Source organism: Erinaceus europaeus, chromosome 11 (genome assembly GCF_950295315.1).
Source record: "Erinaceus europaeus chromosome 11, mEriEur2.1, whole genome shotgun sequence".
Lineage (NCBI taxonomy): Eukaryota > Metazoa > Chordata > Mammalia > Eulipotyphla > Erinaceidae > Erinaceus > Erinaceus europaeus.
In genome coordinates this window covers 55,712,182-55,739,477 of record NC_080172.1, presented here as the reverse complement: position 1 = coordinate 55,739,477, position 27,296 = coordinate 55,712,182, and the positions used below count along the sequence as shown (strand labels likewise).

At 43.2% G+C, this 27,296-nt stretch overlaps 1 protein-coding gene across 1 annotated transcript; it reads right to left on the bottom strand.

Moving 5' to 3' along the window:
* Nucleotides 1–838: 838 nt before the first annotated feature.
* Nucleotides 839–24,677, bottom strand: HMGCS2 (3-hydroxy-3-methylglutaryl-CoA synthase 2). Its single transcript, XM_007534680.3, has 10 exons — nucleotides 24,512–24,677; nucleotides 19,172–19,626; nucleotides 15,756–15,881; nucleotides 14,551–14,715; nucleotides 11,277–11,442; nucleotides 8,287–8,457; nucleotides 6,709–6,815; nucleotides 5,621–5,746; nucleotides 3,721–3,832; nucleotides 839–1,257 (listed from the first exon to the last, which is right to left on the bottom strand). The coding sequence occupies exons 1-9, from the start codon at nucleotides 24,613–24,615 to the stop codon at nucleotides 3,726–3,728; spliced, it is 1,527 nt and encodes a 508-aa protein (XP_007534742.2). The 5' UTR covers nucleotides 24,616–24,677; the 3' UTR covers nucleotides 839–1,257; nucleotides 3,721–3,725.
* Nucleotides 24,678–27,296: the final 2,619 nt, after the last annotated feature.

The window sequence follows — 27,296 nt, the reverse complement described above, 5'->3', positions numbered from 1 at the left end:
CTGCTCAGATTGGGGCGCTGCTAAGAATTTCTAATGCCTCACGCAAGCAACAAGGTGAGTGGGTCCCGCATCTCACCCCATGTGTCCTGGGCCCCCATTATCCCTTTCCTGTCAGCTCCAAAGTACAACTGTGTTGTTGAGGTGACAGATAAGTTTCTAAAAGGAAATGAGTACACATGTTACTGTGCACAGGGGCTCAGGTTGGAGCCTTGAGTCCCCACTTGCAGGAGGGAAGCTTCACAAATGGTGAAGCAGCATTCAGGTGTCCTCTTGTATGTCCCCTTCCCTCTCAAATATTTAAAAAAGATAAAAGGGAAGGAATGACAACAGGTTGATGTCTTCCCACACCCTCCCCCCAACCCCACCTACAGGTCAGTCATCACTCCCTGAGCCACTGTTATTTTATAAGAGGATCCTGCAAATCAGTGCAGGATTTATTTGGGGGTGTGTGTGGGTAGTGGAGGAGTCAGAAATGGCTTATTAACTCCTGCCCTATATCCACTTGCCCAGGTGACACTGGCTAGACAGGCACATGGAGCTCTGATATGGATTTGATAATCAATTCTGGGCCCTGTCTGTTTGGTCTCATCTATACAGTATCCTCAGATGAGGAGGAGAAGCTGGCTTTTGTGACTTGTGTTTCCCTGTGTCTGTCACAGAATGGCCCGGGAAAGGAGGAAGAGGGAGTGTGCTGGGCTCAGCATGCTCATCCATTGTGGGAGCAGGTGCTGAGTGGAAAAATCAGGCCCTCTGAGATAGGTGGTCCAAAGTGTTCTCTGCACATTTGCATGCAAGAAATACAGAAGCGGTTTCCTCTTTTTTTTTTTTTTTTTTTACCTTTTTAATTATGGCAGCTTAGCAAATACAAAATTTAGCAATGCACAGCAAACTGTAAGAAATGAACAAAGCCACAAGAGCACAGAAATATAAAAGTGAGGTGGTAACACATGACAGGCAGGTTGTCTGGTCTCTTGGAAGAGATCTGGATTGGCCAGGTTTCTGGACTCTGGCTCAAGGTGAGGCTTTGTCTCCATTTCCCTCTTTCACCAAAGTCTCCTGATACCCAGAACCATAGGCCTTTGGCAGTGACCGTGGCAGGGGAAGGCAAGAAGAACCCATGAAGGTGAGCACTTGCTCCACAGGTGACTTGTTTGGGTGACTGTGTCCAGTTGGATCTGTTTACCAGCTGAGGGTGGGGTGTTTAAACAAACAGTTGGTGAACAGGAGCTCTGCTTTTCCCAGGAGCCATCCATGGATCTACAGGATTTAGAGAAACAAGAAGTCTTTCAATCTCAAGATCGAAAGGGAGGCTAGTCCCCTTCCCTAGGTCTTGCTCCTGGCTTGAGGTGAGCCAGTACAGAGGGGACTGACTGCCCATCCATATCTAAGACTGGACTGTTACCTGAGGAACCTGTGGCCAGTGTCACAAGGGTCCTGGTTTGGGGGGCAAGTAGTGTTCCCACAACACATTTGCCCGATAGAGCAGACTGGCTGGGCTGGGGTGCTACATAGCAGTGGGAGGGCTTTGTCTTTGTTTAGCCGAAATAAAGTATTTCAGCTGAGAAATTATTATGGGAACAAGCAGCATGAGAAAGGGAGTTCTTGGTGCCTGTACTAAGAATCCACTGCTCCTGGAGGCCACTTTTCCCCTATTTTCTTGCCCTTTTTAGACAGGACAAAGATATCGAGAGAGGAGGGCAAGACAGGGGGAGAGAAAGATACCTGCAGACCTGCTTCGCCACTTAGGAAACGAACTTCCTGTAGGTGGGGAGCCGGGGGTTCGAACCGAGATCCTTGTGCTGGTCCTTGTGTTTACACCATGCGCTCTTAACTCAGTGTGCCACTTATTTCTTCATAACATCAGTGCCGCCTAGATCTGAGCAGTAACTTTCAAACCAGGAGAGGGAGGGCCTTTATTTGGAAATTCCCTTCAAAGGGCCCTATTTTCTCTTTTGTCATTGATTCTCTCATCTCCCCAATGACTGAAGTAGTAGGACATGTTTACTGAGCCTTACATTTTCTCTCTTCAGCCATATACTACAGCTTTGGCTATGTCTGTCAGCCCTGCTATGTCCTGACTGACTCCTCCCACCCCCCCATCCAACAGCCTAACAGAAGAGGCCACCAACAGATGAGTGGCTAAGAAAGTTTTGTTATAGATACATAATGGAATACTGTTAAGAATGATGAAGTCACCTTCACCTCGTCTTAGAGAAAGCTTGAAGGATTCATGTTACGTGAGATAAGTCAAAAAGAGAAGGATGAATACAGGATGATTTCACTTGTAGGCAGAACAAAAGAAACAAGGACAGAAAGCAGAAACAAAGTAAAACTTGGACCAAAGCAAAGGAAGCTGGGGACAGAAGGCAGGGAGGGGGGGCTGGGGTCCTGGGTGCATGATAGTGGACAAGGTCTAAATTGGGAGTGAGAGTGTTTTTGAAACAACTATTATGTTTGGAAAATAAATATTTTGATTAGATGAGAAATTTAGCTCATATCAACAACTACTGCAAACCATGAACCCTTTAATAAAATGGTTTTTTTTTTTAAAGCATCACTAGAAATTCCTCAACAGTTCAGAAGGTGGCGCAGTGGATAAAGGGTTGGACTTGAAAGCATGAGGTGCCAAGTTTCATCTGCATTGTGTAGATAGATAGATAGATAGATAGATAGATAGATAGATAGACAGACAGATAGATAATAGATGATAGACAATTTCAAAATAAATAAATTGTACATAAAAATTTTCCCCTATTTCTTCTCTTATCCCAATTGATTATCTTCCATTAAACTCTTCTTCTAATGTCCCTGCCCCACTCATCTCCCAAAACCTCATTGCTTTTCCCCAGAAGTCTCCTCACATGAAGATTGCTACATATCCCTGAGCCCAAGATCCCTGTAAGCAGAGGCCTGTGGATCAAAAGATCACCAGCCTTTGTATGACTGTCTCTAGCATAATGGTATCTATCTTCCCTACCATTCATAGTCAGTGTTACTAACCTGATTTCTATGGAGTCATGTGCTCTGTGACTTCAGTCTGCTTCCCCCTATGGGACTCAATTTTTTTTTCATCAATCTTCTGTCATAAGTAGACCCTGTAAACCTGTTTTGATTCTTTTTCACTGTCTAGATTTAAGAATATATCCCTCTCCTGGCTTTTAACTTTCCAGAGCAAAGCGTCCTAAGAATTGTAGTGGGGGGGGGGGGGCATGGTGGCACACCTTGTTGAGTGCATGTGTTACAGTGCACAAGAACCCTGGTTCTAGCTCCCAGTTCCCCTACCTACAGGGGAAAGCTTCACAAGCGGTGGAACAGGGCTGCAGGTGTCTCTCTCTCTCTCCCCTTCTCTATCTTCTTCCTCTCAATTTCTGGCTGTTTCTATCCAATAAATAAATAAAAATAATAAAATACTTATATATAAAAATTTAAAAACAGAATTGTAGTTGGTTTTTATGGTACAAACTCCCTCCTGTAATCATTTCAGGAACTTCAGTCCCTGTATAAGTGGTACAAGAAATGTACTGTGAACTAGAGAGGTGGAGGAGGAGGCTAGCATAGTGATTATGCAAAAGACTTTTGTGCTTGAGGTTCCAAGGTCCCAGGTTCAATCCGCGGCACCCCCATAAGCCAGAACTGAGTGGGGCCCTGATTACAAAAAATGTATTGTTCAGAGGAAGAACTTTAGGATTTTATATCACTGCTCTACAGCCTTTCACTTACCATTTTTAGACGGGGCGCCGGGCATACTTCCTGCGACGGAGCTCATCTACTCGCTCCAGGTACCAGGTGCCTGGGAACAGGCTGTTTGTGTCACCAGGTGGGGAAAAATTCACTGCAGAATAAGAAGAGACCATTTGCACAATGAGCTGTATAGGGCTGTGGGAAGAATATAGCAATGAGAACATCTCTGAATTAATAGTGATGTTCTCCTGGCTGAGCAAGCAGGAACAGTGAGGCCCTTTATAGATCACCCTACCGTGGACCAGCAGGAGAACAAGAAGTAGTCATCTTGGATCTCCAATGACAGCTTGGCGATTAGAAATTTTATTCAAGGAGTGTGTCGTGTCTTTACTCCACTGGAATCTTCATCAGTGAAAATAGTACCTAGCTTGAAGGGCACCTCAGAGCTTCCTGTTTTCTAACATATGCTTCCTTATGAGCCCCAAATTTTCTGGCTCTGATTTATAGTATTTCAGTGGTTTGCTCATCAATGTTCACCTCAGGTTTTATTTATTTATTGCCACCAGAGCTATCACAGGAGTTTTGGTAGCTGCACAACTCCACTGTTCCCAGTGACCACATTTTCCTCCCTTCATCCTTCCTTTATTTCTTATTTATTTATTTATTTATTTATTTATTTATTTATTATTGGATATAGACAGCCAGAAATCAAGAGGAGGGAGAGATAGAGAGGGAGAGAGACACCTGCAGCCCTGCTTCAACATTTGGGAAGCTTCCCCCCTGCAAGTGGGGACCAGGGGCTTGAACCTGGGTCCTTGTGCACTGTAATGTGAGCACTTAACCAGGTGAGCCACCACCTGGCCCCCACTCCTTCCTTTATTTATTTCTTCCTTTCTTTCTCTTTGATAGAGGGTGAGAGACAGAAATGAGGAGAGGGGAGAGAAGTAGAAAGAAAGAGAAATACTGCTTCACTATTCCACCATTCATGAAGTTCCTTACCCTGTAGTTAAGGACCAAGGACTTGAACCCAGGTCCTTGCACATGGTTATGTGTGTGCCCTACCAGATGCACCACTGACTGGTCCCTCAGAGGCTCTACTTTTAATTGTTTTTCTTCTTTACCCAAAGATGTCACCTACTTCAGAAAAGATCAATGATTACAAAGTCTATTATTTCTGGAATATCCACAATTTCATGTGCTTTATTTTCTTTTCCAACAGACAGAAAGACCACACAGTAAGCCATGTGTCCCAAGTTTTGATTGAGAAAATACGCTTTATAATTACCATGGTATTAAAACCACCATCTGGTCTTTCCAGCCCTAATAGTTTTTTGTTTTGTTTTGTTGTTGTTGCTTGCCATCAGGGTTATTGCTGGGGCTCAGTGCCTACACAATGAACCTAACAATGGCCATCTTTTTCTTTTCTATTTTATTTGATAAGGCAAATTGAGAGCGTAGCAGGAGCTAGAGATAGACAGATAGGTAGAAGGACAGATAGCTGTAGGACATAGAGGGAGAAACACCTACAGACCTGCTTCATTGCTCATGAAGCTCCCCCCCCCGCGCGCTGAAGGGGAGTGGGGGCTCAAAGCCCAGGTCCTTGCACATGGCAGTATGTGTGCACAACTGGGTGTGCCACCGCCAGTCCCTGCATAGATAGAGTTTCAATGACCATAACTTTTGCTTTCATAGAACTTCAGTCTCCTATCTGAGGTGACTAGCTATTATAACCTAGACTGGGAAGCCACATGCTATGCCTTACCTCTGCCTAGTTCTACCTTCTTAAGCCTAACAGATCTCCTCTCGATCATAACTCATAGAAGGCTTCACATGGGTTCACCCTATTCTATATGTCAGAGGAATCTCTGGCTCTCAGCTACTGGCATAGACTATGAAAAAAACTGACCCCTTCACCCTTTTGTCTGGTACATTCTCTTACTTTTGTGGTAAAAGTGTTCTCTTTGACTCATAATTTCTGAGAACTCCTCAGGAGACACACGCTTCCGGGAGGCTAGACGTTTTGGCAGATCTGATACGCTAGAGACCAGCTTCTCCAGGGGGGAGCCTGGGAAACAAAGTTATATGGTTAAATGTGCTTCCATATCTTTGTCACTGGAATTAACCATCATTAGTTACAACAACAAAAGAGAGCCAGGCTGTGGAGGAGCTTGCACCCTGGAGGAAAGTTCTCTGTGACTTGTTTAGAATGCCAAAGAATGATAAAAGCCAGGAACCATCATTTTAGCAAAACACACCAGCAGATTCACCTTTTTTTTTTTTTTTTTTTTAAAGCCAGAGCATTGAATCTGGGACCACCAAACTTCAGGCATAAAGACTTTTTGCATTAACACTATGCTATCTACCTGGTACCAGACACACTCGTTCAATCAAGGCTCCCACTGTGTTTAGATGTGCAGTATTTTTTGTTGTTGTTTATTGAATAGAGACAATCAGACATCAAGAGGGAAGGGGGAGACAGGGAGAGAGATACCTGTACCACTGCTTCACCGCTTGTGAAGCCTTCCCCCTGAAGGTGGGGACTGGGGACTCGAACCTGGGTCTTTGTGCACTGTAACATGTGTGCTCAACCAGCTGCACCACCACCCAGCCCCAAGATGTGCACTTTTTATCACGTCCATCATAAATGATGAGCATATTTTGGGACGGTATTGAAATCTCACCCTTGAGATAATAGGCTTGTACATTTGGTAGATACATCAAATCACCAACTGTTAATTATTTAGTTACCTCTCCCCTCGAGCCTTTCTGGAACAATCTGACTGGCTTCCCCATCTCCGTTTTTTGCTCTTCTAAATCTAGTTCTCAAACAGTAGGCATGTACATGCACTGGGCAAACTTACTCTCTCGACTGACTCTCTTCTGGCATTTTCTCAGTTTCTAGTCATGACACAGTTTAATTAAATTGGAAGCCTCTGTGATTGTGAGGCAGAAATGCTCCTCCTTTTCCTCCTTCTTTTCTTTAAATCAGGTGAATCTTGTGAGGAATGTCTGACAGCCAAAACTCACCTGGGGAAGCATCCTCAGATGCTCGGAATGAAAAAAAACTTGCTGCCAAGCCAGAGCCATAGGAGAAAGCACCAATCCTGGAGCCAGCTAGTTCCTGGACAGAGTGACTGCAGGCAAAGAGATCAAAATGCAATTTATGCATCAGCCTTCTGCTCTACATTGCGAGCCAACCATTTGCCTAGTTTCCACCCGATCTCACACAACTAGACATGTGTTGTGGCCACACTATACATAGGGATTCATTTTACAGAAAGGCATTGGAAAATAGACTGAGAAGGAGAAAGCTAGCTAGCCAGATGGAAAGCAGGTAAAATTCAAGACGTGAAATGTACAATAAGCACAACAGAATTTCAGAGGGGAAGAAACCTCTGTCCACTTGTGAATACAGTGAGCTCTGAAGTCACCTCCAAGTAGAAATTAGACTAATGACCTCACCTTCAAGGCTCACCTGAAGAGGTTAGCTCTCTAGCATTTGTAACATTTTACTGCATTCTCATTAGTAGTAATGCAATCAATGTCATATATAGGGTACATGATGTATACATACTATATAGATAAAAGATGTGCATGACTGTAATGCAATTATTTCATTATAAAAGAAGAACACTAGAATATCAATAGAAATAACAACTAGTATAGGCCCATTTTCTGAGGATTGTGGTATCAGTTGTTATAGACATTAAATTTTTATTTTTTAGATAGAGACAGAGAGTGAGAGAAGAGACCACAACACCAAAGTTTCCTCTGATGCAGTGCAGTCCAGGATCGAACCTGGGTTGCATGCAAGGCAAAGCACAATATCCAAGTGAGCTATTTCTCTAGCCCACTTTAGACACTTAATGCTCCTTAAAACATAGAATATGGGAGTCGGGCAGTAGTGCAGTGGGTTAAGCGCACATGGCGCAAAGCGCAAGGACCGGCATTAGGATCCCGGTTCGAGCCCCCCGGCTCCCCACCTGCAGGAGAGTCCCTTCACAGGTGGTGAAGCAAGTCTGCAGGTGTCTATCTTTCTCTTCCCCCTCTGTCTTCCCCTCCTCTCTCCATTTCTCTCTGCCCTATCCAACAATGACAACATCAATAACAACAATAATAACTGTAACAACAAACTTTTTTTAAAAAAACCTAGAATATTAGAAGTGTTAGTATATATACCTTACAAATAAGGAAATTGAGTCACATAGAGGAGACATACTATTCCAAGGTCAAAACTAATAAATGGCAAAAATGATCTGAACTTTAAACTTAGACTCTTACCTACCATGCTTTACAAAGTAGAGAGATTTTCAATGGATGAAATAAAAATATGCATAAAAATTGTACTATTTTCTGATTGCCTCCTTATCAAGTTTTGCATAGCCTGGTTCTCATACTTGCACTTGGCTTTGGAGACTGTTGTCTATCTCATACATTCAGCAAACCCACCAACACATACACCTGCCAGACAAATTTCTTTTGTTTTCTTCCCCCACTTTCTCCCTTTCTCCTTCCTTTCCTTTATCAAAAACATTCAAAACCAGAAGAGGAATCATGGGCTGGGGCAGGTGGTGGGAGAGAGTGGGGGGCAGAGGCAGTACTTACTGAGCTAGCAGCGAGGCCAGGCAGCCATACAGGGAGGAGGTGTACATATTCCCATTGTGTGTGGAGAGGTACAGGGATGCCTTAGTTTTCTTGTTGAATGTGTCCAGAGAGGCCTTTAGAAATGCTTTGTCCACATCCTTGTTGGTGTAGGTGTCTTCCAGCTTCAGCCCCCTGTGAGGTGGTCAGAGAAATGGGCATGAGATGTGCCCAGGGAGGGGAGGGAGGCAGTGAGAGGAAAAGTAATAATAGCTTCTGGAGGTAAGACATCTGTGTACATGTTTTCATTTAAAAAAAAATGGAAATACTGAGCAGGGCAAAGACAAAATGTTATTCATCATCCTGCCATTTGAGAAAGCATTTAAGTCATACTTTTCTTGTGAAATTCATCCTATTTTGACATAGTTTGTTGGAAAACATATGGGACATACTGCTTAGTATACTTTCTTAGCTAATTTTCTGTTAGTCATTAAATCACCTTCTTTGTCACTCCATTTGTGTGTGTGTATATAAATTCTTTTTTATTATTTATTATTATTTTTTTGCCTCCATGCTTATTGCTGGGCCTTGGTGTCTACACTCTGGATCCACTGCTCCTGGAGGCCATTTTTTCCCATTTTTTATCCAGTCATCAAATCTTCTTCTTTTTTTTTCATCTTCCAGACAAAAGCTAAGAGGCAAAGAGGAAGACAGAGAGAGAGAAAAACAGAGAAGAGACAGGAGAGGAGAGGAGAGGAGAGGAGAGGAGAGGAGAGGAGAGGAGAGGAGAGGAGAGGAGAGGAGGGGGAGAGGACAAACCCATAGCAGTACTCCACAGCTTATGAAGCTTCCCCTTTATATGGTGCTTCCATGGGGCTAGAACCTGGAGCCTCATGCTCCGTATAATGTATGTTCACCCTCTACTGGGTGAGCTATCTCCAGGTCTCCAAATCATCTTCTTTTACTTTTTCTTTTTAAAAGTTCTTTATTGAGGATTAGTGGATTACAGTTGACAGTAAATACAATGGTTTGTACATGCATAATATTTCCCAGTTTTCCACATAACAGTTCAACCCCCACTAGGTCCTCCTCTGACCAAATAATCTTTTATAACATTATTTTTAAAGGTCTTAGGATGGGCCATGTTAGTATCTTAACTGATTTCTCCATTCCTGTCCACACTAATTAAAATGCTATTATGGATAGCTATATAGTCTTTAAGCCTGTGACATTGAGTCAAAAGGTATGAGCACTTTTAAGGCTTCTGAATTCTGTTTTCCTCCTATACCTTTAAAACACTGCCAGTTTCTCATAGGTAACAATTCTAGGTGTCAATTCTTGGTTTTCACATTTCAAAAAAAGTTTATAAAGGAACTAGTGAGTTGTTTAAATGTGTTCCTAATGAACATGCACATTTAACAGTGTGGCTTTATGATTTTTTTTTCTTTTGAGGGAACTCATCTCCTTTGTTTAGTTTTCTACTAGGTTACTTGATTTTCATTTTATTTTTGTTGCCAGGGTTTTCACTGGGGTTTATGCCTACAAGATTCCACCTCTCTCAGCAGACTATCTTTTTAGATCAAGACTGGGAGAGCCACACAGAGAGGAGAGTCACTACAGCCCTGTCCAACCACCTCTGAAGCTTCCCCCTTGTACAGTGCTCCTGTGTAGTAGCTAGTGGGTCGAACCCAGCTCCTCATACATGGCTATGTGCTCTCTGCCAGGTGAGCTATCTAGCTATCTCCCAGTCCTAAGTTATCTTCTTGTTGATGATATTTTCACATTATTAATTACTGATTTGCTTGTTATTGGTTTCATATTAATGATGAGATTTTTCTTTTTATGGGCAGGTCTTATAAGCAGTGCTCATCCTAAACTGGAAATTTTAGTTAGTGCTGGGGGCGGTAGAAGTAGCGAGTAACGGGTCAGAGGTCAATAGGATTTGCCTAAAATTGAACAGATAGAATAGGAGAAAGGGAAATGCTTCCTTCTTAGTACCAAAGATTATTCTTGTATAAACATCTTGGATTTGCGCATCAGTAAGCCTCATTCTTCCTGCTTTATTCACATCCCAGGGACTAAGCTGGGTTTTACAGATGGGGAAACTGCAGCAGTGAGCAAGACTTCAGAAAGGCCAATGGCCGAAGCAGGTGGCAGTGACAGTCCCCAAGTAGTAGTCTTGCCCCGGAACCATCTGTCTCTAGATGTTTCTTTCTGTAATCTACTGTGAGTTCCTCAAGGGTCTTGGAGTCATTCATTCCATGTCCCCAAACACCTAGTACATGTTTAGTAGCATTGAAGTGATGTTCAAAAATGTTTGCTGACTGAACAAGTAGCCATACCCTCTCTCTTGTCCACTCTCAGACTTTTTACATTTTTTCATGTGCAAGGAACCCCCCCCCAAGACTTATTTCCTATTCTTTCTTTCTCCCTTTCTTTCTAGAATTTAAGATACATGGAGACAAAAGTAGCTCTCTTGGGTACTGTTCTATTTTATTATGTTTACAATCCAGATTTGAGCCTAGCCCCTACCACATTAGAGGAAGCTTCAGTGCTATAGTCTCTCCCTTCCCATCTGCATCCCCCCCACTTCTCTTTCTCCTGAAAAAGCCCATCTAGAGTGATGAAGCCACAGAGATGACAAATAATAAGATACAGGGAGACAGAGGAGAGAGACACCACAGCAGCTGTCATGTATGGTGCTCCCATGTGGTGCCAGGAGCTTAAACCCAGGTCCTCACACATGGTATAGTGTGTGCTTTCCTGGGTGAGCTATCCCTGGTGCTCCCTCTTTTCTTATCCTCTGAAGCGTCTTACATGATGTAAAATTCTCCCAAAGGAAAGAGGTAAGGCCCTGTATAGATGATAGCCCATAGGAAGACCTAGTAGCCTTATATGGTCCAGGAAGGACTGTCCTACACTGGCTGGAAGTCCAGATTCCAGGCAGAAGTTGACCCCTCCTTCCTCCTCCCTCACCTCTCACAGCCTCTTGGTGCCCCTAGAGGACTACTCACTTGAAGGCCTCCAGCCCCTTGTAGACTTTGCTCTGTGTGTCACTGCTGGCTGACAGGAAGTCATTGAACATCAGGCGAGCCAGGGACTTCTGTACCATCTTGCAGAAGGGGGTGTGAAAGATCATAAACTGCAAATCATCCAGGGTGAAAGGCCGGTTGATGCCAGCTGGAGGGGGAAGCATGACAGTGAGGATTTGGCTTGACGGATGAACTCCTTAGACGTAATGTTGGAGACATATGCTTGCAGTGATGTGTTCTGCTGTTCTATTTCCTTTGTTTAATCATCAGGAACCATGTATTGGAACTAAAGAGTGCCTGGCTGCTGCTGTAGCTTATGTTTTCCCTTTGTTACAGTTCCTGCTTTCTGATGTTAGGGTGTCTGGTGGAGATCATGAGCTAACAAATAACCACTCAACAGACTGCATAGGCAACAGCCTTAAATTTGTATATAAGGTGATGGAAACCAGTGCCCTCTTAGAGTCTGGAAAGTACGAAAGGGACCTGAGATTAAACGCAATATTTCACATGGTGCCAGAGGCTCTATATGGTGAATGACACTTAAAACAATGTTCTAGATAGTCAAGCATTAACTACTCTTATGTATGTACCCTTGAAAAATACTTTGATATTGCTCACTCCTTTTTGATGTAATCCACACTTTGGTCAATAAAATCATAATGAAGATCTGTTTCAAGTCATGCTTGGTGAAATCCCATCATGTGGGATGTATACCAGTGTGGCCACCTGTGGACTCCTCTCACTGTCCACTGGTGTCCAAGGTAATTTCACTCAATCCAAGGTTCATGCCAGAAACCGTGGAACCCAGCAACCTATACTCCCAGACACAACTGCGTTGAGAGCATCTAGGCCTCCTGAGAGCCAGCTCCTGCTTTCAGTAAACATCCCTGAGGCTTGTTCACTCACCATGCCACATGCATTACCCAGAACTCTACCTGTTAAGATAGAGAGAAAGGAAAAAATTTCTCCCCTCTGCAATTGCCAACCGTTATGATGGATGATGTCTCCAAATCAGTCTTGAATTTTATTGCTTTGTCTATTTACCAGAGGAGGAAAGCTAAGTCATGGGCCCAAGGCCACCAACTTGAAAAAAATGGCTGGATCAGGCAGCTTGGGAGGTAGCACAATGGATAAAACACTGGACTCTAGCATAAGTTCCTGAGTTTGATTTCCAGAATTACATGTGCCACAGTGATGCTCTGGTTCGCTCTCTCTCTCTCTCTTCCTCTTCCTCTTTCATTAACTAATACACCAATCTTTTTGAACAAGAGAAGTGGCTGGGTTTGATCTAGATAATGCATTTTATTTACTCTCCACTCCAGATTCTTTCATTCTAAAGAGGAAATTACAGGGACCAGGAGGTGGCACACTTACTTAAGTGCTCACATTACAGTGCACAAGGACCCAGGTTTAAGCCACTGGTCCCCACCTGCAGGGGGAAAGCTTCACAAATGGTGAAGCAGGGCTGCAGGTGCCTTTCTGTTTCTCTTCCTCTCTCTCTTCCCTTCCCCTCTCAATTTCTCCCTGTCTCTATCTATCCAATAATAAAGAAATAAATAAAAAAGATTTTTAAAGAAGTATTTGAAAAAAAAGAAAGAGGAAATTCCCTCTACCCTATGGGGATTCTACAGTGTAGTGCTAAGATCCAAAGCAGCATCCAGCAAATTTTATATGAGAGTGAGGAATATAACTAGAATATCTTAAGAATACAAAGGAGGTGAAGACACATAGCCAATAACAAGTTGGCAGTGGCCAGCCAGAAAGGTCCACGTAGTCTCCTTACCTGGTGCATTTTATATCCCACCTGTGCAGTGGCAAGTGGCAAGAAGTGTCTCCTTCTCAAGGGAGCTCCGTGGATGCTGGAGTGTTGCTTTGGTGTCTCTCCCTCTGTCTCATCACTGCCTGTCTTTCCCTCTGTCTAGATATATAGAATAAAAAAAAATGAACTAGAGAGGGTGCTCTGTGGTCTTGCATTGGAGCAAGGCCTCAGCTCATTCCTCTGTGCCACATTAAAAAAAAAATGGGGGGCAGGTGGTGGTGCACCTGGTTGAGTGCACATGTTACAATGTGCAAGGACCTGGGTTCAAGCCCCTGGTCCCCACCTGCAGGGGGAAAGCTTCAGGAGTGCTAAAGCAGGTCTACAGGTATCTCTCTGTCTCTATCTCCTCCTTCCTCTCTGTTTCCGGCTGTCTCTATCCAATAAATAAAGAGCAATAATAAAAATTTTAAAAATAGGGTAACTTTTTGTTGTCATACTTGGAACTTCACTCTTCCAAGCCAAATTCTTTATGGGTGGTGGTGGTGGTAGTGGCAAGCAGACAGAGAAAAGAAAAAGTGACACAGCACCAAAGCATCCTCTGTTGTAGTGAGGGCCAGGCTCTGCTCTAACCTGGGTTGTGGGTATGGCAAAGCAGACACACTATCCTAGTGAGCTATCATGCTGGCCCTAAAATGACCAAATCCCTATCGGCATGCTGAAAGTATCCATGCTTTGACAGTATGGCACACTATTTTTCTCCACTTGAACACTTCCTTTTCAAATGCCCACCAGAACATCTCTAAGCAGGCAAGAATTCTTTTTTTTTTTTTTTTTTTAGGTATGTTTCTCTGTATTTTAAGACAGCTACTATGAAGGAAGTATATCATTTTCAGCAGGAAAATACAGAAATGAAGATGAATATAAAATCAGTTTGTCACATCTCTAGCATCCTTTAATATACTAAAATTATAGGGACATTTTTTCAACCAGCTTTAAATAATTAATTGTTATCCGTGTGTGTGTGAGAGAGAGACAGAGAAAGGGAGAGAGAGAACAGAACATCACTTTGGTATATGCAATGCTAGGGATTAAACTTGGGACCTCATGCTCACAAGTCAGACACTGATTACTGGGCCACCTCCTAGACTTTAGAGGTGGTATCTTATAAACTGGGGATCAGATCACTCCTAGTTTGAACAGAAATAGCACTATCCCAAGCAGGATGTGGAATCTCTGACCCTCCCAGTGCCTCCCCAGGTGGCTAACACCACTAATTTCATATAGGTGGCTTGGGCCCTGGCTTACTGACTTTCTTTCATCTGGCTCAAGTAAACCACTTCACATTGAATTTGGAAGACACATTCATGGACTCTAGCATAGACCTCGGAAGGGTGCAAGAACAAGATAAAAAGGAGTTCTTTTGTGAGAACTTGCAGAGAGTCAAGAGCTAGAGTTTCCATGGCTAGTTCTGAGTCCCCTGTAAATAGAGCCCCATACCTTGCTTCCACTGCTTCTGGATCTTTTCACGATATACTGTGTAACATCGGTCCAAGGCACGGGAGTAGCACTGGATGGACAGCTTTCCATCCACCAGGGGGTACTCTGAAGACAAGTCTGGTTTGTAGAAGTCATACACATTCTCCATATGGGTTCCTCTAAGGCCTGAAAAGACGAGGAGTATTCAGGGACTATACCCTGCATCCCATATCAAGCAGAGTGGGAGGAAGACCCATGGTCATTCTCTTAGTCTTTATCTGTTTCATGTGCATGACTGAGCCCACTTGACATTCCTTATATGTTTAAAAGGTGTAGAATCATTAAATTCTAAATACATGTGATTTATACTTCTTTTCTTACACCAGTGTGGGTTTCATGTAACATGGCATTGATGCCACAAGTCTCAAAGGAAAATTTTCATTTTAGGCTGAGAAAGTTGTGGTACATATGCACAATGGAATGTTACTCATCTGTTATAAATGGTGAGGTCATCTCTTTTATCTAATGTTGGCCGTATCTTGACGGAACCGTGTGAAATGAGATAAGCCAATATGATAAAGATGAACCCTGGATTATCTCAGTCACAAGCAGAACTTGAGAAACTAGGTCAGAAAGGGACAACAGAGTAAAACTTGGGCAGGGTTTAGAGTATTGCACCAAAACATGAATGGGACTCTGGGGAAAGTGGGGTGGGGAAATGAGTGGGGTGGGGAGGTTGGGGACCTAGTGCATGAGAATGCTAAAGGATTTAGGTTGGGGTGAGAGTGCTTTGTAGACACCTATCTTGTAGAGATGAGAACTGTATTCATGAGTCAACAACTGTACGGTAGACCATTAACAGCCCAAAAGAGAAAGAGAAAAAGAAGATTATTTCACTTTAAACTTGATAATCTTTTTTCTTCTTCAACTGTCAGTTTAATTCTGAAAGGTCCTTATCTGCCCCCTCTACATCATTCATCTCACCCATCATTATCTTAACAAACAATGGCGTAGAAGAGGAAACCTTGGTCATCTCTCTCTCTCTCTCTTCCCTTCCTGCTGATCTCTGCTTCCCAAACCAGCTTACTGAAAGCAAGTGAAAGCATCCTCAAAACCAAACTCAAAGCCCAAATTGTCATTCTGCAGATCTGAGACTGAGAGCTGTGCCTCTGGCAAGGCCATGCCCCTTTTCAGAGGCATGGCCACTATCAGAGCTCACCACAAACCTTGCTCCAGTGCCAGAGGGGCCTGGGGCCCAATCAGCATGGCCACAGCTCCGGCACCTCCAGTGGGGCGGGCATTGCCATCAGGGTAAACAGCGATGTCTCCACAGACCACCAAGGCGTATCGACCTGAGGTGAGAGACAGAAAGGATTATTCTCACTGGCAAATCTAGAGTGAATGGATTACCTCTGTCAGTGAACAAAACCCCAAGTCCCTGCCCTATGGAACTTATTTATGTTCCACTGAAACTCATCCTGACACATGTGAAATGCCAACTCAAAAGTTCAGTGTCTTGTTGCTTGGCCTGCAAAATGAGTCTTCATTCTGAATTTCTGAATTCAGTAAAAAAGAAAAGAAAAAGTATTCACTGAGGATGTTTGGAGGCAATTTAGATTTTGTACCAATGACCATAGAGCACAGTGTGATCCTGGAATTGCATCCAAATCACAGAAGGCCAAGCAAGGCACAGGGAGAAACAGCATTTGAAATACTAGCCAGACACTCCTGATAACTAGTCCTTAAAATTATCTCCTAAATTAGGCAATAACCACATTTACAGATGAAGATACTATCTTCCAGAGAGATTAAACACTTTGTCTCAGGTCATCTGCTTCTAGAATATGAAGTGTGATGGGGGCCAGCTGGTGGTGCACTTGATTAAGTGTATGTATCACCATGTGCAAGGATCTAGGTTCGAGCACCCATTCCCCACTGGCAGGGGAACACTTCACAAATGGTGAAGCAGTTATGCAGATGTCTGTCTTTCTTTCTCCCTCTCTATCTCCCTCTCCCTTCTCAAATGTTCTCTCTGTCCTGGCAAATAAAAATAAAATAGAAAAAAAAAAAATGGCCCTCAGGAGTTGTGAATTCATAGTGCTCTCTCTCTCCTGGTTAAGTTCCCTTTGGTGAATCCCAACCATTTCCTTCTTTTTTAAAATTTTAATTTAATTTATTTATAAATTAAAAAATAGAAAATATTAACAAAACCATAGGATAAGAGGGGTAAAATTCCACACATTTCCTACCACCAGAGTTTCATATCCTATCCCCTCCACTGAAAGCTTTTCTATTCTTTATCTCTCTGGGAGTATGGACCCAGGATCATTATGGGTTGCAGAAGGTGCAAAGTCTGGCTTCTGTAATTGCTTTTCTGCCCAATCATTTCCTTCTGAGGATTCCAGGTGATCAGGTCAGGAGCACAGATATTATCCATACTGGCCTTGTCTGGTCTTGGTGGCTGCAATCAGATTCAAGGTTAGATAAACTTTGTTTTAACACAAGTTAATAATTCTTCTTGCTTTGTTATGCAAACACCTCAGGTTTGAGCTCACTTAGCTTCCAATGCACTGGAGGAAGCTCTCTGTGCCATGGTATATTTCTGTCTTTTTCTTTCTATATGAAAAAGTCATCTTGGGAGCAGTGAAACCCCAGTGATGGCCAAAACCAACCAACCAAACAAACAAACAAACAAGCCTATTTTCCTCACCAGGCCATCAGATTAAGGAAGACCCACTCACCCAGCAGAATGCACACTTGATGCCTTCATGATCCCATTGCTCCTGACACCCCCCCCCCCCACTTTTACATGGAGCATGAGAGACAGAAGTGTTATAGAGAGGGAAAGGGAGGGCAGGTGTTATAGAGAGGGAAAGGGAGGGCAGGTTGGGTGGTGGTGCACTGGGTTAAGCGCACATAGTATGAAGCACAAGCACCTGCACCCCAGGCCCTCCCACCTGCGGGGGGGGGGGGTCGCTTCACAAGCGGTGAAGCAGGTCTGCAGGTGTCTATGTCTCCCTCTCTTTATCTATCCTTCCCTCTCAATTTCTCTGTCTTATCAAATAATAATAATTAAAAAGAGCCACCAGAAGTGTTAGATTCGTAATGTCAGCACTGAGCCCCAGTGACAGGAGGCAGAGAGAGACAGAGAGAGAGAGAGGCCACAGTGCCATTCCACCATTTGTGATGCTCCCATTCTGTAGCTACTTTCAAGTGATGGTCATGGGCTCAAACTCAGGTCCTTATGGCTGGTAGTGTGTGCACTCTACCAGGCAAGCCACCGCACCTATTTGCTAAGTATTTTTATTCTTTTTTTCAGTTCAGGTTCCCAACTAAGTAAACACAGAGTGCCTTAACTGCCCAGATACTGCTCTTTCACATCCTTATGGATAAACCATTCAATCTTTTATCAGCCCTGTAAGACAGATAGGCAAATAATAATCCTAAGGTTCCAGCTGTGAGATAGTTCACCTGGTAGAGCGCTCACCTTATCAATCACAAAATCTTAGGTTCCACATGGGATCACTATGCAGTGTCAGGGGAAGTTCCCTTGATGATGGGACAATGTTGGGATGTTTTTCCCTTTCACTCTGTCTCTCTCTCTTTACAACATTTCTTTTTCTTCTAGAGTTATTGCTGGGGCTTGGTGTCTGCACTATGAATCCACTGCTTGTGGAGGCCATCCCCCCCCCCATTTTTATTGGATAGGACAGAGAGAAATTGATTGAGGAGGGGGATATAGAGAGGGAGAGAAAAAATAAACACATGCAAATCTGCTTCACCACCTGTGAAGTGACCCTCTGCAGGTGGGGAGCCAGGGGCTTAAAGTGGGATCCTTGCACAGGTCATTGCACCTCGTAGTATGTGAGCTTTTCACTGTGCGCCACAGACTGACCCCCTACAACATTTTTTTCAAGAATCCTAAGGTTCAAAGAGATTAGAAGACTAGCCAACAACCATTGACAGAATTAGGTTTCCAACTCTCAGTTGGACCATTTAGACATTGTTTCTCTAATATCACAGTGAGGGATGATACAAGCATAATAGTGGGTAAAATTAGCATATTGAGCCAAAAGCAATTTTCTAGGAATCAGGCAAGGAAGAAAGAGTTGAAATCCTAGCCTATCCTGCAATTCCCTAGTTCTTTTTCTATGAGCATGCTCCCTATAATGCTAAATCTGTTTAAAACTTCAAAGTTATCTCCCTCTCCCTCTGCCTTCCCCTTTCTTCCTCCTTCTTCCTCTCCTTTTCCCTCTCCTTTTATTATTCTCTCTCTGACAAAGGGGATAGCCAAGAGTGACAGATACTGTGAAACTGGGACTTCGGTGCCTCTGCTACTTACTATGTGTAAGATACTAGATTCTCCTCCACCTGTGTCATCTGTAAATCAGATGTAACACTCATTTCCTAGGCTGCCATAAAGAATGACAGGCTATGTGAACACATCACCTGACTAAGTACATAAAACCAACCAAGCTCAAGTGGTTATTATCATCACAGCTGTTGGATAGTAGCAGCAGTCATATGAACACATTGCCTTCTTTTCTTGGATGAAACCGCCTTGGAAGCTGAGAAGAAAAACTGGCTGGATTCAGGCTCTGCCCTCAACTCCTGTCTCCAGAAACCACCCAATAACACATACCATCCCAGGAGCTGGACTCCATCCAGTTGGCAGCATTGAAGAGAGAGGCAGTGCCCCCATAACAAGCATTGGTGGTGTCTATGCCCTCAATGTCGGTGTTGCCAGAATCCTGGAAGAGCTCCATGAGCACTGTTTTGACAGCCTTGGACTTGTCAATGATGGTCTCAGTGCCTACTTCCAGCCGGCCCACAGAGTCCCATGGGAGCTGGAGGCGCTCCATCAGCTGTTGCACCACCGTCAGGCACAGAGAATTGATGTCCTCCTGGACGGAGCAGAAACCCATGTGGGTCTGACCCAGGCCTACTGTGTACTTCCCTGCTTCCACATTGTTATACTTCTCCAGCTCAGTTTGGTCCACATATTGGGCTGGGAAATAGACCTCCAGAGCAACGATACCCACATCCTTTGGCCAAGTATCTGTTTTGGCCAAGGGAACAGCAGGGACTGTAGAAAACCTGCAATGGAAATAACAATCATAATTTTTTAATAGTTCTAGTCAGTTTCCTTAAAAGAAAATACAGCCATCACTTCATTCATTTTTTTCAATGTATTCCAAAGCTTCATTATCAAATAAATTTAGGATTGTTGTATTGAATGGATTCTACCAATGGACTTCTTTGTCCTTTTTAAGTTTCTCTAATCTCTATGATATTAATGATATATGGGCCACTTATGCTGATGTTGATAAAGTGCTCCTTGCTTTTTGATTACTATTGACATGATTTCTCTTCCTTCTGCCACCATCCACTTTACAACTCTAACTTGTAACACCCCCAAAGAAAGGCTGGATTTTCCATATCTCTCTCTCTTCCTCTCTCCCTTTCTCTCTCTCTTTATCTCTCTCTCTCTCTCTCCCTCTCTCTTCTTTCTCTCTCTCTGCTATACATAAGGAGTTCATCTAGTTTAACTGCCCTCTTCTGTCTCCCTCCACCCCTGCCCAAAGAATATGAAATCTGGTCAGTTCAGTGATTGTCTTCATTTCACAGGTAGTGGAATCACAGCACACAATGGTAGAATGGTGTGTTCAGAGTAACTTCCTGGTTGTTTATGTGTTAGAGATATTCTGTCTTTTCACTGCTTGACTATCATTCCAGTATGTGTGGCATTATGGTGGAACACCAAGTTCCTTATACGGCTATAGAGTTCCTGACAATGAACAAGTGACAAGAGGTGCCACAGATTTATAGATTTAGCTCTATATCACAGGAATTCTGACTTAGATTGAGTGTGTATTTCAGTCATTCTCAGGATTCTGGGTTTCTAGAAACCCAATTCTCTCATTAGAAAGATCTCCCGGGAGTTGAGTGGTAGTGCAGCATGTTAAGTGCACGTGGCACAAAGCGCAAGGACCAGCTTAAGGATCCCGGTTCAAGCCCCCAGGTTCCCACCTGCAGGGGAGTCGCTTCACAGGTGGTGAAGCCGGTCTACAGGTGTCTGTCTTTCCTGCCCCCTCTGTCTTCCCTTCCTCTCTCCATTTCTCTCTGTCCTATCCAACAACAATGACATCAGTAACAACAACAATAATAACTACAACAACAATGAAAAACAACAAGAGCAACAAAAGGGAATAAATAAATAAATATAATTTTAAAAAGAAAAAAGCATTAAAAAAGATCTCCCATTCTTTTTTAATAATTGTCTATTGCCTTTTAATATTTATTTATTCTCTTTTGTTGCCCTTGTTGTTTTATTGTTGTAGTTATTATTGTTATTAATGTTGTCATTGTTGGATAGGGCAGAGAGAAATAGAGAGAGGAGGGGAAGACAGAGAGGGGGAGAGAAAGATAGACACCTGCAGACCTGCTTCACTGCCTGTGAAGCGACTCCTCTGCAGGTGGGGAGCTGGGGTATCAAACCGAGATCCTTAAACCGGTCCTTGGGCTTTGCACCACGTGTGCTTACCCGCTGTGTTACCGCCCAACTCCCAAGATCTCCCATTCTTAAATATCACTGTGAAACACAAGAGAATTATATAACCACTACATAAGAAGGCAAATTGATAAATGTTCATCAATACATGACAAGGTGACAAGAGAGGTTTGGAGTTTATTTGGTGTCTGTCCCTAAATAATTGGAGTTTGTACCATCAAATATTTGTGAAGGACCTTCCCCAGTACCTCAGGGCTAATGGTTAGCCAGTACATGGTCTGTTCTTGGCTGACTTTTCTCTCAGCCTCATCCTTATTCTGCCCTCTCTGATCTCACATCCTACCAGATAGAAGTCTAAGGCAGCAAGAAGAGTTTCCAAGAATCAGTCTGCACCAGTCTTGGTAGGGAGCTATTTCCAGAAGTGAATTTCAGAATGTTCAAAACAAGTTAGTATGTAGTTCATGTCAGACACTATAGTAAGAATATCACTCTAACCTACTTTCTCCAAAGGATAATTGTTTTAAGTTAAAGTTGCTTTTATCCTGGTGTTGCTTAGTTCAAACACACACATCAGTTATTTATTTTTTTACTTCACTGTACACTTTTCCTTGTGTTTCAAAATTAGCTGTTACACACCAGCCATTACATTAGGGCGGAGCTATGGGAGTGAAGGAGTTAGGCAAAGAAAAGAGAAAGTCAAGGTTCTTGAATTTCTCCTTCACCAGTGGGAGGATGACACAATCACATGCATACAATGCCTGACTTCAGGCTGTGACTGTTGAGTCAAAATGCAACAAGTGTGACAAGACAAATATAGATAGAACCCCACAGAGGTTGGAAGGAGAGAGAGAGAGAGAGAGAATGCACATGTGTATCTGGAAAGATCAGAGGCTTCATGGAAGAGACTACATTTGAGGTAATCTTGATGGATGTGTGGTGTTTCCGCTGATGAGGAGGTAAAAGGGGTAGGTGAAGTGGTGGTCACAGAACATGATAAATGACCTGGAAAGGAGATCTGGAAGAAGAGTGTTAGGGTATAAGTAAAGCAGGTGGGGAATCATATAGTGGTTCTCTTGGAATTTGTTAAAATGTTATAATTTATTTGTTTGTTTATTGGATTGAGACAGAGAAGAATTGAGAGGGAATAGGGGGACAGAGATGGAGAGAGAAGGAGAGACACTTGGAGTAGTGCTTCACCTTTCATGAAGCTTTGCTCCTGCAGGTGGGAACTGAAAGCCTAAGCCTGGGCCCTTGCTCACTTGTTACATGAGTGCTTTATTGGGTGTGTCACTGCCCAACCCTCTTGAATTTTTAAAAAGTTTTTATTTTTTTATGAGAGAGAGTGAGAAAGTGATATATATGGAGAGAGAGAGAGAGAGAGGGAGAGAGAGATGCCAGAGCACTACTCAGTCCTAGCATATCGCAGTGCCAGGGATCACACCTGGGGCATCTAGGAGCTCAGGCATTCAAGCCCTGTGCTCCAGCATTCACGTATCTCCTTAGACCTTTTCCTGAGCTTTAAAGCTAGTGAAAATATTGCTGAGATGGGATCAGTTCTTAGACTGGATCTAGAAGTAATATAGGCTGGGATAGAGGGAATGGATATACAAACAAAAGACCCATAGAGATGATTCTTTATTTTTCTTCTTTCTTTCTCCTTGTCCTTTTATTTTTTTTAATTTTTTCTCTTTTTGTAATTTTATTTTATTCCCTTTTCTTGCCCTTGTTGTTTTGTTGTTGTAGTTATTATTGTTGTTATTGGTGTTGTCATTGTTGAATAGGACAGAGAGAAATGGAGGAGGGGAAGACAGAGAAGGAGAGAGAAAGATAGACACCTGCAGACCTGCTTCACTGCTTGTGAAGCGGCTCCCCTGCAGGTAGGGAGTCGGGGGTTCGAACCGGGATTCTTGCGCTGGTCCTTGTGCTTTGCACCACCTGCGCTTAACCCACTGCGCTACTGCCCGACTCCCTCTCCCTGTCCTTTTAAAGATGGAGACAGAAAGGGAGAGAGAGAAAGAGAGAGAAAGAAAGAAAAAGGAAACACTGGGGGCTGGGCTCAAATCTGCATAGTGCACATGGCAAAGCAGCACATTAAGTGAATTATTTCAGCGGCCCAATAAAGAAGAGTCTTTATACTGGCTCAGGCCAGAGAGGATGAGCTTATCTGTGAGGATACCAAAAAGGGAAATGTGAATGGTGACTCCAAGTATCTGAGCCAAGGGAGGCCAGGAGAGGGTGCTTACTGGTGAGAATTGAGGTTTGCCTGTCAGTGGACAGTTAACAGTTGCTAATTGAACCCACATCCAGCCCATCCTCAGAAATATAGAAACAGGTCAAGTCCTGAGCTGAATTATTTGACCTGTATGCAGGGGGAGAGGGAGTGTAAAAACATGAAAGATACAATAAAGCTAAGGAGCATCACCTCCTGTCCCAGGCATCCACACCAAGAATCCGTGGGCACCACTTAGAGGGAAACTTGGACTCACAATCTCTTTCCTTTTTTCTTTCTTTTCCTTTCTTTCTTTCTCTTTTCTTTCTTTCTTTCTTTCTTTCTTTCTTTCTTTCTTTCTTCTTTCTTTCTTTCTTTCTTTCTTTCTTTCTTTCTTTCTTTCTTTCTTTCTCTTTGCCTCCAGGGTTATTGCTGGGGCCACTGCTCTTAGAGGTTATTTTTTCCCTTTTGTTGCCCTTGTTGTTTATCATTGCTGTTGTTGTATTTTTATTGTTGTTGTCATTGCTGTCATTGTTGTTGGATAGGACAGAGAGAAATGGAGAGAGAGGAGGGGGAGACAGAGAGGGAAAGAGAAAGATAGACACCTGCAGACCTGCTTCACCACTTGTGAAGCGATGCCCCTGCAGGTAGGGAGCCAGGGGCTTGAACCGGGATCCTTCTGTTGGTCCTCGTGCTTCGTGCCATGTGCGATTAACCCACTGTGTTACTGCCTGGCCCCCCACAGTCCCTTTTCTAAGTGTTCCGGGAGTGCAGTATAGGAATGGGAGAGAACTAGGGCTCAAGCCTGCCTGCACTACAGTAACTGCAGAAGACTGACAGCAGGCATTTGTGGCAGGTTTGCAATTTGTGACAAACAAAAGTTGTGTGTTGTATGCTCCTGTTCTCTCTCTCTCTCTCTCTCTCTCTCTGTCACACACACACACACACACACACACACATACACACCCCTTTCTATCTTCCTTTCCTCTTCCCTGAATCTTGCTGCTGTGGTTAAAGCAGTTGGTTTTCTTAACATTGTGGCAGGCACAGAATCCTGAAGGTCTGTTTGCAGATGAGGTCACTGAGCCCCTGGATAAGTTGACTTGCTTCTCAACTCTGTGCATAGGCTTTACCTGCACACATTCAACTGGAGGTCTAGTGAACTTGTCCTTAAGACAGGTCCCCTGCTCAGCCTGCACTGTCTTTAGGACACTTCACAGAGAAAGACCCATGTCATCACCCCTGGGGACAGTGTGACTCACCTGTGGTGGGCTGCCAGGAGGAGGCGTGCGGGCAGGTGTGAGGCTTCCTGCACCACTCGCCTGGCCTGCAGGGCATGCTTCACTGGAGTTAGCAGCCGCTGCATTTCCAGAGGGTGGTGCAGAGAGCCTGAAGCTGGTCGACCTAGAAAGAGATGCCCAGTGGGGGCCAGGCAGGCTTTATAAGGCACAGAGAGTAAGTGCAGAAAAGAGACCCCGCCCTGCCTAGGGAGGTTCAGTCTATTTCAAACACTGGGCCAAAGGTCTCACTGGGAACGTGGGTGAGTCAAGGAACAACAGCATCTCCCCAGCACATTGAGAGCTGCACAGCCCCCAGGCATGTGTAGGAAGCCAGGGCATGATTCCCTCTTTCTCAGGCTGCCTTGTTGCCACTTGGCCTGTCACAGAGTCTGGTTCTGATTCACTATCACTTGGTAGTGATCCAGAATGTTCTCTATGGGGTAAGCTGTTTCTGTTTCTCTCTGTGTGTCTCTCATCCTCTGTCTGAAAAAAAAAAAGGAAAAAAATTACTGTCAGGAGCAATAGAATCATGAAGACACTAAATCCAAACAATAACCCTGGTGGCAAAAATAAGAGCGAAAGAGAGAGAGGGAGAGAGAGAGAAAGAGAGAAAGGAATGACTGTGGAACTTGCTCTTTTTTTCCTACATTTGTGTGGCGCAGCTCCACACAGTTCCAGGTGGAAATCAATATGTATTACAATAGAAATACAGAGCCCCTAAGAGATGATTTTCTTTTCATTCTCAAGTTCTTCTAGAGGACAAAAGTCTACTTGAAAGGTAAGGCTAGTAGGGCTAGGAAATGCCTCATCCCGTAGAGCACACACTTTACTGTGTGTGAGGACCGAGGCTGGAGGCCCAGCCCCTACGTGGGAGCACCATGCAAAGCAGAAGCTTCATAAACAGTGAACTGGTGCTGTGATATCTTTCTTTCTCTGTCTTTCACCTTAAATCTAAAAACAAGAAGCAAAAACCAAACAACTGAGTCCACTGGGAGTGGTGGAATTGTGTAGGTGTATAGTCACAGTGAAAACCATTGCGGCAAAATAAGTAAAGATGAGGTTAGTGGTATATAAGCAGGTGATGTAACTCCTGTTTCACTGAGACAATAGAAATAACCAGAAAGAAACCACTTCATTTTCCCCCATCAAACCCAGCTATTGCTTTCCTTTATACTCTGTGCTCTGCCTTTCCCCTGTTCCTCTTTAGAGGAGCTGTCACGTCTGTCTTGACTTTAAGGTCAATGTTACACGTGTGCATTCTCTGCTCACTGTGAGGATTGTCACCTTACCTTTGTCCCCTCTTTTATTCCTGATCCATTTCCCATCCCACTAGGTTTTTGTTATAAACACACTAACCCATGTTACAGCTTTTTTAAAAAGACCACTTTGCTGAGGTATGTATAGGATTGTTGTTATCACAGGGGACCAGTTCCATATCTCCCCAAGATAGGTGACAATATATCTTATTCCTCCACCAAGCCTTCAAACTCCTCCAAGGTAGGGCTTCCAATGTCCCCTCAACCTTCCACCACCACCGTCCCTTGTTTTCTCTTCCCCTCAAGTCTCTGAATCTGCTGAATAGTCTACTGAGGTTTCACCCTGTGCTATCCCTTGTATATCTCCTTCCTCCCCTCCCTCTCTCTCTCTCTTCCTTTATTTCTCACTTTGTCTTCACAACTCAGCCTTTTTTTTTTTTTTTCAGATAGGAAGAGATGAAGGGAGAGAAGGAAAGATACTATAGCACCAATGCTTTCTCCAATGTGGTGAGAGTTCAAACCTGGGTTGTGTACAAGACAAAGCAGATAAGCTATCTTGCTAGCTCATTAGAATATATTGTTAAGTGTTAATTAGGATTAAATAATGACAGAAAACACCAACAGGTGGTAACTTTTTATTGAGAAGGGAATTTAGTTGACCAAGTCAAGTAATTATATTCAAGTGCAAACACAATCATTGGTTTTTCTATTTGTTATCCAAATATTGAAGGAAACAATTACAACAGCTGACTATTGTGTATAGAAGTCACCTCTCAGACAGTTAACTGAGTTCACATTTTGATACTAGCTAAATGAAGAAAGTTTTTTTTTTTCTCCCTTTGGGATTTTGATATGCTTCATCTCCTAGGGTGCATGCAGTTTTCCTGTGGAAGTTAATGAAGAATATAATGTCAAAAGATAGAATGGTCAAAATTGTGTGCCAGATATTGGAGAAACACTAGGAATCAGGGAAATTGATGACTGCAAATTAAAGAGATTAGACTCCTAGGGTAAAGTCTTGCAAAAGCAGTTTTTCTTTTCTTTTCTTTTCTTTTCTTTTCTTTTCTTTTCTTTTCTTTTTACGCGATTCTGCCAAGAGAGCTGATGTAGGAAAGAAAAAGTAAAAACAGTTTCTTGGCATTCAGATTTACTCTTTTAACTCACACAAGATCTGATTCTCCCAGGCAGGCTTATGCTTTACATCTCAACATAAATGAAAGAAGCTTTCAAAATTCTGAACACCAGCAAATGGTGAGGAAAATTTCTTCTGTGGAAAGTCTTCTAACAATAAGTCTTTGCTTTTGGAGATAGATTCTGATTCTCTTTATTTCCAAAGAGAAGCCTAGCTGGTGATTTACTAGCATTGCAGTATTTTTGTTTGTTTTTGCATGCAACCTGTACTCACAAAAACTTCATGAAGTTGATCTGAACTTTGAGATTTTGAGAGATTAGGTGACCTCACCTGTGAACACAGGACTAGTTTGAAGAAGTGTCTGAAAGTCACTGTCTCT